We start from the raw sequence: 19,691 nt of genomic DNA on the forward strand, positions 1-19,691 counted from the left end.
ACTTAATTTGTGAAGTGTATGTAGTGAAGGCTGGGGGGGGGGGGGGGTGGTGTTACATGAGGGGTACGTGAACTTATATCTGCTCATTTCTTATCATGCCTCCACCGACATGCAGGAAATGAAAAATTGCCGCCAAAGGTTGAGTTTTTAAGGAGTCATAGATGGCTCACTATTTTGTTATCAAATATTCCAAAAGCCTATTATGTTTTATTTGTCAAGAAACAACATCGGTTTGCAAAGAATACAATGGTAAGCAACACTATTTGACAAAACATGCTGCAAAATACAATGCTGTTATGGGCCCAACTCAATTTGATCGAGTTAACACATTAAAACAGTGTTGTGGAACAACGGTCATTCTTCAAGATTGCAAGACAAACATCAGAAACAACAACTAAGGTCAGTTATCTAATATCTGAAGCTTTGGCTAAGACAGGGAAGTTACTTTCAGAAGGCAAATTTATTAAAGATTGGTTGAAAATATTCACAAATGTCGCTTTTCCTGAGAAAATATCTTTGGTAGAAAGCAACAGCCTTTCACATCAGACTGCTGGATGAAGGGCTGATGATACTCATGAAAGACTCCAGAGGAAACTGGAGAGTCATGGGATCGGAGGTAGGGTATTACTATGGATTAAGAGCTGGTTGAAGGATAGGAAGCAGAGAGTAGGACTGAATAGTCAGTATTCTCAATGGAGAAGGGTAGTTAGTGCAGTCCCTCAGGAGTCTGTGCTGGGACCACTGCTTTTTAACATATTTATAAATGACCTAGAGATGGGAGTAACTAGTGAGGTAATTAAATTCGCAGATGACAGAAAGTTATTCAGGGTCGTCAAGTCGCAGGAGGAGTGTGAAAGATTACAGGAGGACCTTGCGAGACTGGGGGATTGGGCGTCCAAGTGGCAGATGAAGTTCAATGTTGACAAGTGCAAAGTAATGCATGTGGGTAAGAGGAACCCGAATTACAGCTATGTCATGCAGGGTTCCTCGTTAAGAGTCACAGACATAGAAAGGGATCTGGGAGTCATCGTTGATAAGACGTTGAAAACTTCTGCTCAGTGTGCTGCGGCGGCTAAGAAAGCGCACAAAATGTTGAGTATTATTAGGAAAGGGATGGAAAACAAACACGAGGATGTTATAATGCCGTTGCATCGCTCCATGGTGCGACCACACCTCGAATATTGTGTCCAATTCTGGTCGCCACATCTCAAAAAAGATATAAAAGAATTGGAGAAGGTGCTGAGAAGGGCGACGAAAATGATAAAAGGGATGGAATGACTTCTCTATGAGGAAAGGCTAAGACGGTTAGGGCTCTTCAGCTTGGAGAAAAGGTGGCTGAGGGGTGATATGATAAAAGTCTACAAGATAATGAGCGGAATAGAGCGGACAGATGTGAAGCGTTTGTTTATACTTTCAAACAATAATAGAACCAGGGGACACAAGATGAAACTAGAATATGGTAGATTTAAAACAAATAGGAGAAAGTTTTTCTTTACTCAGTGTGTAGTTGGACTCTGGAACTCGTTGCTTTTGTCATATTTGTGTGGAATGACAAGAGAGTTGAACGTTATGGAGGAGCTACTTGACCTTTGTCCTATGAAAGGCATAACAACTGGGAGGGCTATTTTAATGAGGTGAAAAATTATTTTTTGAAAATTCAACCTTCCACAGGAAAGCTGTGTGGTTTAACCACTGATGGAGCTTCTGCTATGATAGCAAACACAATAGTTTTATGACATGTGACAATCTTTTTCCCATGAAGTGATTTCCTATCACTGTATGCTCCATCAAGAGCAGTTCTGTGCTAAAATAATGAATATGAAACATAATATGGAAAAAGTTGCCACTACTATCAATTTTATAAGATCAAGAGGTCTTAATCACAGATAATTTCATTGCTTTCTTCAGGAGCAGGATGCTGATTTTGGTGATGTAATCTACTTCAACCAAGTTAGTTGGCTTAGTAGAGCAGCAACGATTGCAAGATTTTGGTCTCTGAAAGATGAAATTAAATCTGTCATGGAAGAAAAGATGACAGATGTTTTATTTCTGGAGGATGACATATGGCTAAGTAACTTGGCCTTTTTGGTAGACATAACACAGTACTTGGCTGACCTGAATGTCAAACTTCAATGAAAGGACTAGTTGGTGAATAAAATGTATGCATATATTTTTGCTTTCATAAGTAAATTAGAACTGTTGAAGAACTATATGTGTGATAAAAATTAGCTCATTTCCCAAAACTAAGCACAAAACCCACCAGTACAATTAATCAAGAAAAGTATATAAATATGATTACTAAACTGATTAAAGAATTCTATGAAAGGTTTCAGGAAGAATGCTGCCAAGATGAATATTTTCGGAAATCCTTTCTTGGTCAAAGTTGATAGTGCTCCAGATTTTCTTTAGATGGAACTTATTTGATATTCAAAATCAAGCTGATGAAGTCAGCATTTCACAATACTGACCTGCTTACTTTTTTTTTATTGAAGTTGTGTAAACACCAAAGAAGTAGATCACACCACAGTACAAACAATACTTAATAGCACATTGTAATCCCCTAAACAATGCCCCCACCACCCAACCCCTCAAACCCTCCCCCTCTCCAGTGATTTATATCCTAACTTAAGCAGACTTGCACTGAAGTATATTTCACTGTTTGGCAGTACTTATAACTGTGAACAACTGTTCTCAAAAATGAAGCATGTCAAATGTAAATCAAGATCCCTCTTCTCAGATGAACATTTATCGGAAATACTTAATTGCTAGTTCATCAGTAGGAGCAGATATAAATCACTTGTACAAGCAGAGGCAGTGCCAGATAGCTTATTAAAATGGCTAAACTCATGAATGAAACGCATACAAAATAAAATGTTAGTTTTTGGTTTCTTTCCATATAACATTGATTTTTGTAAGAAAAGATGAAAATGAAACCATGTTGAGGAATGGAATAGGCTGCCACATGGGATCAGTAAACTCACCTCTGTTCTTGTTTATGAAAAGACATTTAAATTTTATTTCCTACATGTTAAATTTTAAGACTGTTTTTGTACTTCTTTCAATTTTATTGTATTTTGTTATTTTATTGTTTTGTACATCATCTTGAATGGATGTGTACATTTTTATAAGTAAATTAATAAATAATAATAATATTAAAACTTGCTATACTGCCTAATCAAAGAGGAACAAGGGGTCTAGGCGGTGTACAATAAAATGCTAAACGCATACAACAGAAAATAAATATATGTAATTCCAATTTTGTTCTGCGTGTTCTTAGAGAATGGGTGATTCTCAAAAAGAGCATGAGTACATGAACACACCGTGTTTCAGCCCTCCGAATGTTACAAAATATAAAATGTGGCCCCCCAATAGGAAAAGGTTGAACAAGTCTGTTCTAGAGGGATTTAGAAGAAATTTATGGGCATAAAGCCACCAAGAAATATTATCAAGACAAGATTGCAAAGCAGTAAGGTCTCGATGTTTAGGGTCATGCACAGAAAGGAGGAGATCATCATCAGCATAGAAAAATGACAAAATAGAGCATTGCTGGATGATATCAAAAGACTCAAGATAAATGCTAAAAAGTGTAAGTAAAAGGACTGATCTTTGTGGAACCCCCACAGGGAAGCAAATACACAGATGAAACAGTGGAAGATAGCTGTACAGAGAAAGTACGATCATTCAAATACAAAGTAATCAACAACGTACTCCACCTCACAAACCAATTTTAGAAAGCCTATCTAACAGAAGATAGTAGATGACGGCAGAAAAAGACCTGCATGGTCCATCCAGTCTGCCCAACAAGATAAACTGATAAGTGCTACTTTTTGTGTATACCTTACCTTGATTTGTATCTGCCATTTTCAGGGCACAGACCGTAGAAGTCTTGCCCAGCACTAGCCCCGCCTCCCAACCACCAGCCCCGCCTCCCCCCACCGGCTCTGCCACCCAATCTCGGCTAAGCTTCTGAGGATCCATTCCTTCTGAATAGGATTCCTTTATGTTTATCCCATGCATGTTTGAATTCCGTTACCATTTTCATCTCCACCACCTCCCGCGGGAGGGCAGGTGGTGGTCAACAAGATCAAAAATGGCCCAAAGATCCAACAAGACCACTAGGGAAACCTTGCTTGAATCAAAAGCCAAGCATAGATCATTCAACAGTGATGTCACAATGGTCTCAGTGCTGTGTCCCAGTCTTAAAACTGGATTAGTGCCAGGTGCAATATGCCATCAGACTCAAGGTGTTGGTCTAATTGTTCTCTGCTAACCTGGAGACAAACGGGCTCATTTTCAAAAGAGAAGAACGTCCATCTTTCAACATAAATCAGAAGATGGACATCCTTCTCCCAGAGACGTCCAAATCAGTATAATCGAAACCCGATTTTGGACGTCTACAACTGCAGTCCGTCGCAAGGACGTCCAAATTTCAAGGGGGAGTATTGGAGGCATAGTGAAGGTGGGACTTGGGTGTGCCTAACACTTGGCCATCTTTGACCCATAATCGAAAAAAGTAAGGACGTCCCTGACGAACACTTGGACGTTTTCACCCGGACGCGGTTTTTTTACGAATAAGGCACAAAAAGGTGCCCCAAATGACCACTAGAGAGAAATGGGGATGACCTCCCGTTACTCCCCCTCGTGATCACTAACCCCCTCTCACCCTCAAAAAACATCTTTAAAAATATGTCGTGTCAGCCTCTATGCCAGCCTCAGATGTCATACTCAGGTCCATGACAGCGCATGCAGGTCCCAGGAGCAGTTTTAGTGGGTAGTGCAGTGCACTTCAGACAGGCGGACCCAGGCCCATATCATCCCTACCTGTTACATTTGTGGAGGAAACAGCGAGGTCTCCAAAACCCACCACAAACCCACTATACCCATATATAGTTGCCCCCCTTCATCTATAAGGGCTATGGAAGTGGGTTTTTTTGGGGGGGGGGGTTGGGGGGCTCAGCACACATGGTAAGGGAGTTATGTTGCTCGGAGCATTTTATGAAGTCCACTGCAGTGCCCCCTAGAGTGCCCGGTTGGTGTCCTGACATGTCAGGGGGACCAGTGCACTACAAATGCTGGCTCCTCCCATGTTCAAATGGCTTGCATTAGGACGTTTTTGATATGGATGTCTTTGGTTTTGAAAATCGCCAAAAGTCAGAAACGTCCATGTCTAGGGACGTCCAAATTTAAGCATTTGGACGACTCTGACGGTATTTTTGAAACGAAAGATGGACATCCATCTTTTTTCAAAAATACGGTTTTCCCCACCCCTGGATTTGGACGTTTTGCAAAGATGTCCAAATCGCAACTTGGACGTTTCTTTCGAAAATGCCCCTCAAAACGAACTTGAAATCAATCAATAACTGTCCAGTAAAGAGAAATCAAAGGAAAGACAGTTTATTACAGGATGGAGCACTGATAGTTTCCAGTTATCTGGTACCAAACCAGATTAGATTTCATAGAAAGAAAAAGCAGTAGAGACCATGGGACGAGTTAGAGGACTTTAGATGGAATGGATCAAGAACATAAGTAGTTTGCTTATAGGACACAAGCATCTTAGATAAGGAAGTTGCAGAAATGGTACAGAACCCATTCTATGTATACAATTGTGATAATAAATTTTGAGTTCATGAGGTTTATTATTTGAACGCTTTCAGTATCTATTCATTATGTTTAACAGATGTATGAAAGCAATTTGCCAACTCCCATAGTAAATGAATAATTGATTGTGAGCCACTTTGAAAGCAGCATTATTCTAGCGGCCCAAGAGCATCAGGCCTCAAAGTCATGACCTGATGTTCTCAAGTTGGAGCTTAAAGGGCCTGTGGTGTCGATCCAGATCACCCCCACCCCCCCGGGACTGACCAGAACCCCATCTCGCCAACCCAAGACTCCCATCCCCAATCACACTGCCCAAAACAGACCCCCTGTTACTACATTGCTAGAACAGAAACCAAATTTTACTCCCAGTACACTCAAAGAAGTTTTGAATACAAAGACATGGCCACAATGTTAGGGATCAGAATTATCCAGCCAGAGTAAAAAAAACGGGAATTCATCAAGGTGTATGATTGACTACCTTTTGTCTTTTGTTATTCTTATTGCTTTCAATATAGAATAAAGTTTGTCTAAAGTTCACTGATATATACAGAAAAGCAGCTTGCCTGTATTTTCTTATGAAAGAGGTGGGCTCTGTGTGTGCAGCTGAAGTAAACAAGACTCGAATATGTTAGGGTAAAGGGTCTAGCCCACCAACTGCTGTCACAGCTGGGGTTAAGCTTTCTTATTTTGTTAAAGAAATAACTGGGAAAGGGATGGAAAGATCAGGTCAACCTTGGCTCTAATGGGCAAATGGCGATTCCTTACCCATGAAAACATCACTGCAAATTTTAAAGTAAAAGGGATGTCAGGCAAATATTTGTTTCTCACAGTTCAAAAGGGTATCTCCCATATTTAGGTAGTGGCCAAATCATTTGAGGATCCTTTTACCAAGCTGCACTAGAAAGTGGCCAGCACTGTGATTAGAACATGGGTTTGCTGTGAATTCTGAACACTTTCTAGCACAGCGGAAAAATGCCCAAATTGTTATCTGTGTCAGTAATGGCTGAGTGTTAATTTCACAGTTGGTGCACAGCCATTCCCACATGAGCCTTTACCATCACCTATTTAGTTGGTAGAAAGGGCTCACACGCTAATCCTGAAGTAATCGGGCAGCGTTCAGTGATGGCTGTGGGCTGCTCAATTACCCTAGGGCATGTCTACTCCCTGCTCCCGTGCTAGAAAATAATTTCTATTTTATAGCGCGGGCATTTGCATGCGCTGATCACAGCAATACTGTGGGATGCCGCACACTATCTGTGTGGTAGCCCTAACGCCCTTCAGTAAAAGGGCCCGTTGGTGCATTAATCCTGGATGAAGCCCAGACATAGAAAATGAAATGATTTGAGATTGTAAGCTCTTTGAGCAGGGACTGTCTTTCTTCTATGTTTGTGCAGCGCTGTGTACGCCTTGCAGCGCTATAGAAATGCTAAATAGTAGCAGTAATGTTAAATAGATACGTATGCTTCAGTAAAAGGAAAGTTATAGACTACAGGGGGAGAAGGGAGATCTGCAGTGGGAAATGCAGTGAGTGGGGGAGGCTAGAACAGACAGCAGAGCGAACACTCAGCCAGCAAGTACAGCAGGATGATGTTTTGTTATGCTAGTATAGTTTCAAACACCTTACCTTTTATTTTCCAGTTTTTCCAGTTCTTCTCGCTGTTGTCTTTCAAATTCAAGCCTAACAATATGAAAAGGAAAAAAAAACTGTGTTAATACTTTCACCAACAGTGAAAAAAATGGAATTCATTCTATAAATGAAGAGCCCATTTGAAATGATATTACATTAGATGACATTATGAATACTTTACATTAACATAAGCTTACAAAGTTTAATTTATTTTGGTAAAACTGAAAATAGTTCCCTTGACCATTATTCAAATTAGATTTTAAGCTGTTAGGCACATCTTAGTGCATCTGAAATGTAAATGAATTTTGACGAGGAAACTATTTAAATATGAGGATTATGTAAGACACAAATGATTAGCAGAGACTCTGCAAGTTAACTACATGCAGACATGGCAATCAATATATAGAAATTGAGTTTCTCTACCTTAGACAAATTGGTCCTTTTACAGGGAAAAGACTGCCACAGGAGGTGGAGTGGAAGCAAAGGGATCAATTAAGGAAAATAATTAATAGGAAAATAAAAACATGACAAGGAAAGCAATACAGAATATGTTAAAGCCAACAAAACTGGCAACAGTAAAAAGTTAATATCATAAAAAGTTATCAGAGGCATATAAAATAACTGTAATATGTGATCAGTGACTGTGTGACAGCTTCACACATTTTAGTGCAATCGTACAACTCCACCGTAAACAAATATAGCTTGTTACAGAATTGTAAAACCTTGCACCTACAGTTTTCTAGAGATGAATCTCATTGTTATCCCTTCTCACTATGAGACTTTGTGATTATTCAACAAATCTGCTTGTACTCATTTGTTGTACATTTTAATCAACGTTAATTTAATGTATGGGACCTTAGGATAAGAACCTTCCATTCTTCTTTTACTAAGCAAGTTTATAGTGATATATATATACTGAAAAAAAACTGTGGTAGATTAGAATTTGTTTGATTACTTGTAATGTGGTTTTGTTCCTTGATTACTTAATAAAAACATTCTGATCGATATTCAAATGATTTAACCGGCCAGAAACGGCCACTACCCAGTTAAATTGCTTCTTTGCAGCTATCTGGTCATTTTCAGCAGTACTTAACCGGTTACCTTAGCTGAAAAGGACCAGTTAGTGTCTAAGTGAAAATCAGCTATGTTGGGGGCGAGAGGTAACGAGAGAGTGGATGAGAGTACGGGTGGTGTGCTCAGAGAGGAAAGGGCGGATTTGGTAATGTTATACATAAGAACATAAGAATAGCCATACTGGGTCAGACCGATGGTCCATCTAGCCCAGTTTCCTGCTTCCAGAAGTGGCCAATTCAGGTCACAAGTACCTGACAGAATCCCAAATAGCAGGAAGATTCATGCTACTGATCCCAAGGACAAGCCCTTTCAAGGCTTTGACAAATCACTTCTAAGTATTTACAAGGGATTGACTCTGAATATTTAAGGGAGAAATAAAAGTTTTATTCTCCTACTTAAACTTTCAGATCACAGGAGGAAGAGTTTCTAGAATTGACCTCTGTAAGAGGAAAGAGAAAATATTTTTTTACTCAGAGAATAGTTAAGCTCTGGAACTTGCTGCCGAAGGATGTGATAACAGCAGTTAACATATCTGAGTTAAAAAAAAAAGTTTGTACAAGTTCCTAGAGAAAAAGTCCATAGTCTGTTAGAGATGGAGATGGATATTGGGGAAGCCACTGCTTGCCCTGGGATTGGTAACTAATTGGGTTTCTCGTGACCTGGACTGGCCACTATTGGAAGCTGGATACTGGGCTAGATGGACCATTTGTTTCACCTAGTATGGCTATTTTTACGTTCTTATGTTTATTAAGGTTAGCAAAGTTTATTAACATTTTCAATTTAATTATCCCTTCATTATGGAATGGGGTTTTCAAGTACATTGGAAAACATGAGAGTTTGTTGATTCTTAGGCACCTGTCGAAAAACTGGCTAGTTTTACCTTAAAGCAATGAGGCGTATTTTCAAAGCACTTAGACTTACAAAGTTGCAAGTTGTAAGTCTTAAGTGCTTTGAAAATGAGCCTCAATAGGTGAAGATTTGTGATATATCAAAGAACATTTGATGAAAGAATTGGTAGTACTCTGAGGGTAATTCTGTAAACTAGGCATTAACATTTATGCATGCATTATGTGCGTGCATGTTTAGAATACTAGCATATACATGCATATGTGCACACATATGCGTGCATATATCAGCATGACACCTAAGCGCTAGTCTGCAAATACCCACATAATTTACACAGCACATATTTGCAATGGGAACATATACATGGGTAGAGCATGGGTGGAAAAGGTAGGGCTTGTACCTACATACATAACTTACAGAATACTGTAAATTACATGGGTATCTGCCACAGTTCCTTTTACTTTACTGTTCCGAACTTTTGGAATGTACTACCTGTCACTCTTTGTGCGCAGTTCTCCTATAACATATTCTATTGTGGCCTAAGGACCCACCTTTTCACACAGGTCTTTGGCATTGTGCTACAGTGGGGGAAATAAGTATTTGATCCCTTGCTGATTTTGTAAGTTTGCTCACTGACAAAGACATGAGCAGCCCATAATTGAAGGGTAGGTTATTGGTAACAGTGAGAGATAGCACATCACAAATTAAATCCGGAAAATCACATTGTGGAAAGTATATGAATTTATTTGCATTCTGCAGAGGGAAATAAGTATTTGATCCCCCACCAACCAGTAAGAGATCTGGCCCCTACAGACCAGGTAGATGCTCCAAATCAACTCGTTACCTGCATGACAGACAGCTGTCGGCAATGGTCACCTGTATGAAAGACACCTGTCCACAGACTCAGTGAATCAGTCAGACTCTAACCTCTACAAAATGGCCAAGAGCAAGGAGCTGTCTAAGGATGTCAGGGACAAGATCATACACCTGCACAAGGCTGGAATGGGCTACAAAACCATCAGTAAGACGCTGGGCGAGAAGGAGACAACTGTTGGTGCCATAGTAAGAAAATGGAAGAAGTACAAAATGACTGTCAATCGACAAAGATCTGGGGCTCCACGCAAAATCTCACCTCGTGGGGTATCCTTGATCATGAGGAAGGTTAGAAATCAGCCTACAACTACAAGGGGGGAACTTGTCAATGATCTCAAGGCAGCTGGGACCACTGTCACCACGAAAACCATTGGTAACACATTACGACATAACGGATTGCAATCCTGCAGTGCCCGCAAGGTCCCCCTGCTCCGGAAGGCACATGTGACGGCCCGTCTGAAGTTTGCCAGTGAACACCTGGATGATGCCGAGAGTGATTGGGAGAAGGTGCTGTGGTCAGATGAGACAAAAATTGAGCTCTTTGGCATGAACTCAACTCGCCGTGTTTGGAGGAAGAGAAATGCTGCCTATGACCCAAAGAACACCGTCCCCACTGTCAAGCATGGAGGTGGAAATGTTATGTTTTGGGGGTGTTTCTCTGCTAAGGGCACAGGACTACTTCACCGCATCAATGGGAGAATGGATGGGGCCATGTACCGTACAATTCTGAGTGACAACCTCCTTCCCTCCGCCAGGGCCTTAAAAATGGGTCGTGGCTGGGTCTTCCAGCACGACAATGACCCAAAACATACAGCCAAGGCAACAAAGGAGTGGCTCAGGAAGGTAAAATTATGTATAATCATACCTGATAATTTTCTTTCCATTAATCATAGCTGATCAATCCATAGACTGGTGGGTTGTGTCCATCTACCAGCAGGTGGAGATAGAGAGCAAACTTTTGCCTCCCTATATGTGGTCATGTGCTGCCGGAAACTCCTCAGTATGTCGATATCAAAGCTCCATCCGCAGGACTCAGCACTTAGAGAATTACACCCACGAAGGGACACTCTGCCCAGCTCACCACCGCCGAAACGGGGGAGGGGAATTAACCCAGCTCATCCCCACACAAGTGGGGGAGGGGAATCCGTCCAGCTCATCCCCGCGGAGCGGGGGAGGGACACCACACCCGCCGATGCGGGGGGATCTGGCTTATCCTGCAACCGCAACCGCGGGAGGAGCTGACTGACCCTAACACCGCCGAAGCGGGAGGGGTACAAAGCTGCCCTACAGCCGCACGAAGCGGGAGGGAGTGCCGGCAGAATTTATGTCTCAATCCAGCCCCGTAAAACGGGGGGGAGAGGAATGCAGCAGCTCACTGTAACACAAACTCGTCTCAACTCTTGAAGAATCCAAGTGAAAAAACTTGAACACGAAGTCTTTCTGAAGTAACTGAAGACTAAGCTTGAACCTGAAATGCAACCAGAATAAAAACAGTACAGATATCTGGGAGGGGCTATGGATTGATCAGCTATGATTAATGGAAAGAAAATTATCAGGTATGATTATACATAATTTTACCTTCCATATCATCAAGCTGATCAATCCATAGACTGGTGGGATGTACCGAAGCAGTACTCACCCAGGGCGGGACATTGAAATCCCTGACCGCAACACTGAAGCTCCAAACCGGGCCTCCGCCCGAGCAGCCACAGTCAAGCGGTAATGCTTGGAGAATGTATGGGCCGAAGCCCAAGTTGCCGCCTTGCATATCTCTTCCAAGGAGACGGAACCGGCCTCTGCCATCGAGACCGCCTGAGCTCTTGTGGAGTGAGCCTTCAGCTGGATAGGCGGCACCTTCTTTGCGGCCACATAAGCCGCTGCAATGGCTTCCTTGACCCATCTTGCCACTGTAGGCTTAGCAGCCTGCAGACCCTTACGAGGACCTGCAAACAGGACAAACAGATGATCCGATTTCCGGAAATCATTGGTCACTTCCAAGCATCTGATGATGACTCGCCTCACATCCAGATATTTAAGAGCAGAGTACTCCTCTGGGTAGTCCTCCCTACGAAAGGAAGGGAGACAGAGCTGCTGATTCACATGGAAGCAAGAAACAATCTTGGGCAGAAAGGAAGGCACTGTGCGAATAGTCACTCCTGCCTCAGTGAACTGCAGAAAAGGCTCTCGACATGAGAGCGCCTGGAGCTCGGAAACTCTTCTGGTTGAAGCGATAGCCACCAAAAAGACTGCTTTCCACGTCAGGTCTTTCAGAGATGCCCTTGACAAGGGTTCAAAAGGCGGCTTCTGCAACGCTCTTAGCACCAGGTTGAGATTCCACGCAGGCACCACTGAGTGCAGAGGAGGGCGCAGGTGATTAACTCCCTTGAGAAAGCGCACCACATCTGGCTGCGAAGCCAGGGAAGCACCCTTCAGGCGGCCCCTGAAGCAAGCCAGAGCCGCTACCTGGACTTTAAGGGAACTGAGCGACAGGCCTTTCTCCAGACCTTCTTGCAGGAACGCCAACACTAAATAAATTGGAGCAGTGAAGGGAGAAAGTGAGCCTGCTTCACACCACGCTGCAAAGATACGCCAAACCCTGGCGTAAGCAGTAGAAGTAGAGCGCTTCCTCGCTCTTAGCATAGTGGCGATGACCTTGTCTGAGAAGCCCTTCTTCCTCAGACGCTGCCGCTCAATAGCCAGGCCGTAAGACCAAAGGGGGAGGGATCCTCCATCACCACGGGACCCTGATGTAACAGGCCCTGCTCCCCTGACAGCCGCAGAGGATCGTCGACTGAGAGCCTGATCAAGTCCGCATACCAGGGACGTCTGGGCCAATCCGGACCCACCCGGATTACCCTGCCGGGATGCTTTGCCACCCGGTCTAGCACCCTGCCCAACATGGGCCAGGGCGGGAACACATAGAGGAGCTCTTGTGTCGGCCACTGTTGGAGAAGAGCATCTACTCCCAGGGATCGAGGGTCCCGTCCTCTGCTGAAAAAGCGCGGCACTTGGCAATTGGCCGATGACGCCATCAGAACTAGGCTCGGCTGGCCCCAGCGCTTCGTGATGTCCAAGAACGCCTGAGCAGAGTTGCCAGTCTCCGGGCTCCAAGGTATGGCGACTGAGAAAGACCGCCTTGACATTCATGACTCCGGCAATATGGGCCGCTGAAAGCTGCTCCAGGTTCGCTTCCGCCCACTGGCAAAGATTCATAGCCTCCTTGGCTAGAGGGGCGCTCTTGGTACCTCCCTGGCGGTTGACATAGACCACAGCCGTGGCATTGTCTGACAGGACCCGTACAGGCTTCAACACCAGTACCGGGATGAACTCCAAAAGCGCCAACCGAATGGCTCTGAGTTCCAGGAGGTGATAGACCACTTTGCCTCTGCAGGAGACCAGAGCCCCTGCGCTGTCCTTCCCAAGCAGTGGGCTCCCCAGCCCGACAAAGAGGCATCCGTCGTGACGACAATCCACTCTGGGGTCACCAGAGGCATTCCCGCAGACAACTTGTCTGTCTGCATCCACCAGCTCAGTGCCTTGCGCACTGCTGGGTCCAAGGGAAGGCGCACAGCATAATCCTCCGACATTGGAGTCCAGCGCTGCAGCAAAGAGTGTTGCAGTGGTCTCATATGAGCCCTGGCCCAGGGCACTACTTCCATCGTGGCCGTCATAGAGCCCAACAGCTGCACATAGTCCCAAGCCCGAAGAGGAGAGGCTACTAGGAACTGGTCCACCTGAGCCTGAAGTTTGACAATCCGATTGTCTGGCAGAAACACTCTGCCCACTTGGGTGTCGAATCGAACTGCCAGGTACTCCAGGGACTGAGTCGGGTGCAGCTGGCTCTTCTCCCAGTTGATGATCCATCCCAGGGAGCTCAAAAGAGCAACTACCCGGTTCACAGCTTGCCGCACTCTGCATAAGAGGGGGCTCGGATCAACCAGTCGTCCAGATAAGGATGGACTTGTACCCCTTCCTTTCGTAGGAAGGCCGCGATGACCACCATTACTTTGGAAAAGGTCCGCGGAGCAGTAGCCAACCCGAATGGGAGGGCTCTGAACTGGAAGTGTCGTCCCAGGACTGCAAAACGCAGAAAGCGTTGATGAGGAGGCCAGATGGGAATATGCAGGTACGCTTCCTTGATGCCCAAGGATGCCAGGAACTCTCCTGCCTTCACTGCCGCTATAACAGAGCGGAGAGTCTCCATGCGAAAGTGCCGCACTTTCAAGGCCCGATTGACCCCTTTGAGGTCGAGGATAGGCCGGACAGAACCTCCTTTCTTTGGTACCACAAAGTAAATGGAGTAACGTCCCTTGCCAAGCTGACTTTCTGGCACCGGAACGACCGCGCCCAGGCGGATCAGATTGTCCAAGGTCTGCTGCACTGCCACAGCTTGACCGGAGACTTGCAGGGAGAGAGTACGAACCCGTCTTTTAAGGGTCGGCAGAACTCTAGCTTGTAGCCGTCTCTGATGACTTCCAGCACCCACGCGTCTGAAGTTATTGTGGTCCACTCGCCCAGAAACGAGGACAGCCGTCCTCCAATCTGCACTGGGGCGTGGACCAAGGCCCCGTCATTGGGTACGAGACCCTGGGGGAGGACCGGAGGGAGCACCTCCGGGACGGCGGTCTCTGCGAAAGGAATGCTGCTTGGGGGAGAAATTCCTCTTGAAGGAAGAAGGGGCAGAGGAGCCCGACTTGCCCGGGCGGTACCGACGGGCTTCCTGCAACCGTCCTCTGAAGGTACCGGGACGAGTACTAGCCCGAGCCCTGACCTCTGGTAATTTCTTGCCCTTAGACGTGCCGAGATCGGTCACGATTTTGTCCAGCTCGACCCCAAAGAGCAGCTTGCCTTTAAAAGGCAATCTAGCCAGGCGGGATTTAGAGGCGTGGTCAGCAGACCAATGTTTCAGCCAAAGCCACCGCCGCGCAGAGACTGTCTGAGCCATGCCTTTAGCTGAGGCTCTCAAGACATCATACAGCAAGTCTGCCAAATAGGCTAAGCCCGATTCCAGGGCCGGCCAATCAGCCCTCAAGGAATGATCCGAGGGGGAAGCCCGCTGCACCATAGTCAGGCACGCTCTGGCCACATAGGAACCGCAAACCGAGGCCTGCAAACTTAAAGCAGTCGCCTCAAAGGACGACCTTAAGGCCGCCTCCAATCTTCTGTCTTGGGCGTCCTTTAGGGCCGTGCCACCTTCCACCGGCAACGCCGTTTTCTTAGTCACCGCAGTGATTAAAGAATCCACGGTAGGCCACAGATAGGCCTCACGTTCACTTTCAGGCAAAGGGTAGAGGCGGGACATAGCCCTAGCCACTTTGAGGCTCGCTTCCGGGACATCCCATTGAGCCGAAATTAAGGTGTGCATGGCATCATGCACGTGGAAGGTTCTAGGCATAATGGCAGAGCCAACAGGGGCTGAGGGAGAGACGTCCTCCGGAGAGGAAATCTTCAAAGTGTCCATGGCCTGTAACAACAGGTTGGGCAAATCCTCTGGGCTAAAAAGCCGCGCTGCAGAGGGGTCATCCGCTCCATCCGAGTGGGGATCTATCTCCTCCAAGGAATCCGCAAAGGACCATTGGGAGACCTCAGACACGCTGCCCTCATCTACATCGGAGGAGACAAAGTCCTCCAAGGCCTGGGAATCAACCCGAGGGCGTTTACCTCTGGTAACCTCAACCTCTTTACCAGACGAGGGAGCAGGGGCAGCGTTTTGCATGAGGAAGGCCTGATGCAGCAGCAAAACAAACTCGGGGGAGAAACCCCCCAGACTGTGCACTTCCGCAGCCTGGGCCACGGCCCTAGACGCACCCTCAACCGGCGCTCGCAAGAGCGGGGGAGAGACATGCTGCGCATCCAAAATGGCGTCCGGCGCGACACTCCGCAAAGGAGCCGCGCGGGAAGAACGGCGCTTAACTTTAGCCGCTTTTGTGCCGTCGCCCAAATTAAGGGCGTTCATGGCATTAATGTCTCCAACCTCAAGGGCGGCCCACGAAGAAGCCGTCCGAGCCGCGTGGCCGGCCAAGATGGCGGAGGCGAGGAGCGGGGGATGGGCGTTTATGGCGGGAAAAACCGCCACGCCGGAGGAAGGACCGGGACATTCATCGGTCACTAAACTGTCACCCATCAAGGGCGAATCAGGCTGTAAAACCCCCGCATCCCCTTTAGAAGCGCTCCAGCGATCCGGGGAGCGACCCTTTGCGCCCTCGCCCTCCGACGCCATATGCCACGAGGAGAAGAATCGGGGAACCCCCTGCCCGCTATAAAAGGTAAAATTACCTGCTTGCCGCTCCGAGCTGTAACGAACTGGTGTCCCAGTGAGTAGCTGCAATGAACGTTTAAATAAACGTCGAAATAAACGCCTTTAAGGACGTTTAAAATTTTTTTTTTTTTTTTTTAACGGAGCCAGCGGGAGGGGGGAGAAAAGGAGGGACCTGGCACCACCAGGTTTGCACTTGCTCAAAAGAGCCCTCAACCCCAGGCCTCAACAAAACCTAAGGATTAGGCTTGGAGGCCTAGCCAGAGCTGCTGCTGTGTGTGACCACCACCTGCTGAGATAGAGAACATACTGAGGAGTTTCCGGCAGCACATGACCACATATAGGGAGGCAAAAGTTTGCTCTCTATCTCCACCTGCTGGTAGATGGACACAACCCACCAGTCTATGGATTGATCAGCTTGATGATATGGAAGAAGCACATTAGGGTCATGGAGTGGCCTAGCCAGTCACCAGACCTTAATCCCATTGAAAACTTATGGAGGGAGCTGAAGCTGCGAGTTGCCAAGCGACAGCCCAGAACTCTTAATGATTTAGAGATGATCTGCAAAGAGGAGTGGACCAAAATTCCTCCTGACATGTGTGCAAACCTCATCATCAACTACAGAAGACGTCTGACCGCTGTGCTTGCCAACAAGGGTTTTGCCACCAAGTATTAGGTCTTGTTTGCCAGAGGGATTAAATACTTATTTCCCTCTGCAGAATGCAAATAAATTCATATACTTTCCCACAATGTGATTTTCCGGATTTAATTTGTGATGTGCTATCTCTCACTGTTACCAATAACCTACCCTTCAATTATGGGCTGCTCATGTCTTTGTCAGTGGGCAAACTTACAAAATCAGCAAGGGATCAAATACTTATTTCCCCCACTGTAGGTGCTGTTGAAACACCATAGAGCAGAGCTCTTGCCTGTCTTTTTGAACTATGACTTTCTTTTCTTTCTCTTTGTTTGACCTCACTCCATTTTTTCGCCCTCTTCTCTCTCCTTTCAATAACTATTCTTAAATAAACTGCTGTACTGGCAGCCCCTGAAAGGTGGTATATAAAGAACCAACACATTTTGGCACTCATACTTATACCAGATCTGTGGCCGTTCTAAGTGCACACACCTAAATGTTAAATATGTATCTCATATGCTATGCTTCTATTCTATAAATGAAAGTAGACACCTATTCTAGGTAACTTTGACAATAAATAGAAAAAAGGCTTACAACTGCTGTTAAATAAAATTCAACTTTACCTCATTGTATTTGAAATTAAATATGAACTTCATACACATTTTATGTAGGCCACTTGGATCCTGGCCCAACTAGCTTCTCATGTGGCTCATCAGTATCTCCTGCATCATCCTTTAAACAGATGATGTTGGCATCACATGGTTTTCGGTTTGAGCCATGTGCATACCTGTAATCTTGTGCTGATCTTGTAAGGATATTGCAAGGTCAATGCAAAAATTACAAGGATCGGTGAATTTAGCACAAGATTGTTGAGTGCAGATAGTGCAGGTTCAAAGTTCAATTTATTTAACATACTACAAATCAGTAAAAGCTTAACTGCTAGCTGTCTGAGATGAAAATGACAGATTTTTAATCACAGATGATACCTGCACTATCTGGTTAAATCCCCAAACTCACTATCTGAACTTTACAGGCTACTAAAGGCCTCCCAGAGCTGTTAACTTTCATAGCCCTAATATTTCAACTTTCTCTGAATTCAATTTTAAATAATTCTTCATCCAACTTGTAATTGCCTCTCAGTACATTTATTCAAAACAGTTAGAGTATCATCACAGCTCTCATCTAGTGGCATATAAAGCTGAATCTATGTATCTCTTTAAGTATACAAATCAGTGGTTCTAAAATATAATCCTTGGGTCCCTCAAAACACATTATTTAGAGAGTGTTTAAGACAAGATTTGAAAACCACTTATATACCTACATACCACATACACAATTATAGTAAACAAAACCCATTCACCCAAATAATCTTCAAACATGAAGCACTCAATCTAAAATAAATAGTTATTTTGAGAAAATGTTCATATGCATTATGACATGCAACCTTCATAGTAAATTACTCATTTTCAAGGATGAACAATTTGTTTCACAGCAGGAGAACTTAAAAAATGAACTGCTAACAAGGGGAGCTCATGTGTACAAACAGTAAGGGGTCTATGGAACAAGAAAATAAACCACTTCATGCTTTTGAATGTGAATGGTAGGTAATAAAGTGGACATAAAGTAAACTGCATTCTTTTTATATAACCCTTCCCCCATTCTACCCTTTCCAAGAAGCCTACACATTAATCACTTCTGAATAAGCCTGTATATAAAGCTCATAACCTTAGTGAATGAATATTCAAATGTTTGTTACAAGTTCTGACAGAAGTGTCAGATCACCCAGAAATATCAAAGAACTTTCATGTTTTGCAATTTGTGAAGATGGAGGGGAATTGAGTATATAAAAATAAAACCCCATACTTCTTATACTTAGGAAGCAACTGTTCTGTTCATAATAAAAGAAACCTGATGTGGCTGGATTGATTTGTACAACAACTAAAGTATGAAGAACAGATAACCACATAATAATTTTTCTGGTTATTAAATCAATGCTGTGAAACCCTGAAAAGCTGTGTTACTTTAAGAAATCAGTTTTCTAATCTACTATAATAAAACTCACCCTCAACGTTCTGAAGACAACGTTCTGAAGTCACTCAGTCACTCCCTGAAGGGTTCATGGATTCATGGTGGTGAAGCCACAACACTGACCATGTCTCTCTGCCCCGCCCTCGCATGACGGACCAATCAGAAAAAACACCCTCAACATTCTGAAACACAAAGGACCATCACAACACCGTTCCCAGGCAACACTAGGCAACGTAAGACGGACCAATCAGAGGAAACTATGTGACAATAAGGGAGGAGCATTCCCCAGCAGAATGGCTCATTATCTGTGCAGCACGGAGAGCACAGAACCACCGCTGGAACGAGAGAAGAATATTCCTGCTGTGGGTATGTGCAAAAATAGACTGGGGGGGGGGGGGGAGAAATTTTTAAAAGCCTAATGCCAGTACTGAAGAGTGCCAGAGGGCCTATAGCACAGACTATATTTGGGATCGCTTGACATGGAGTCAGAGGAGCCAGAAAACAATGTGCCCGTCACCATCTGGGACGTGGGCGAACAGGACAAGCTGCGGCCCAGCTGGAAGGATTACCCGCGACCCAGCCAGCAGCAAACAGCGACCAAGGACAGCACAGCACATCCCCCAACCCCCAAGCAAAAAATAAAACAAAACAAAAAAAAGACACACATCAACAACCTGCACACACACCGCACCCTCACACACACACACACATAAAATAACTCTGTGACACATACACACACACAAAAGGCCACA

At 44.8% G+C, this 19,691-nt stretch overlaps 1 protein-coding gene across 1 annotated transcript in view; it reads right to left on the reverse strand.

Moving 5' to 3' along the window:
- Window positions 1-19,691, reverse strand: part of KIF16B (kinesin family member 16B) — a 382,671-nt gene that overhangs the window by 174,098 nt on the left and 188,882 nt on the right. Inside the window, 1 exon segment of the mRNA XM_030196349.1 lies at window positions 7,223-7,276. Coding sequence (XP_030052209.1) covers window positions 7,223-7,276 — 54 coding nt within the window.

This window comes from Microcaecilia unicolor, chromosome 3 (assembly GCF_901765095.1).
Source record: "Microcaecilia unicolor chromosome 3, aMicUni1.1, whole genome shotgun sequence".
Lineage (NCBI taxonomy): Eukaryota > Metazoa > Chordata > Amphibia > Gymnophiona > Siphonopidae > Microcaecilia > Microcaecilia unicolor.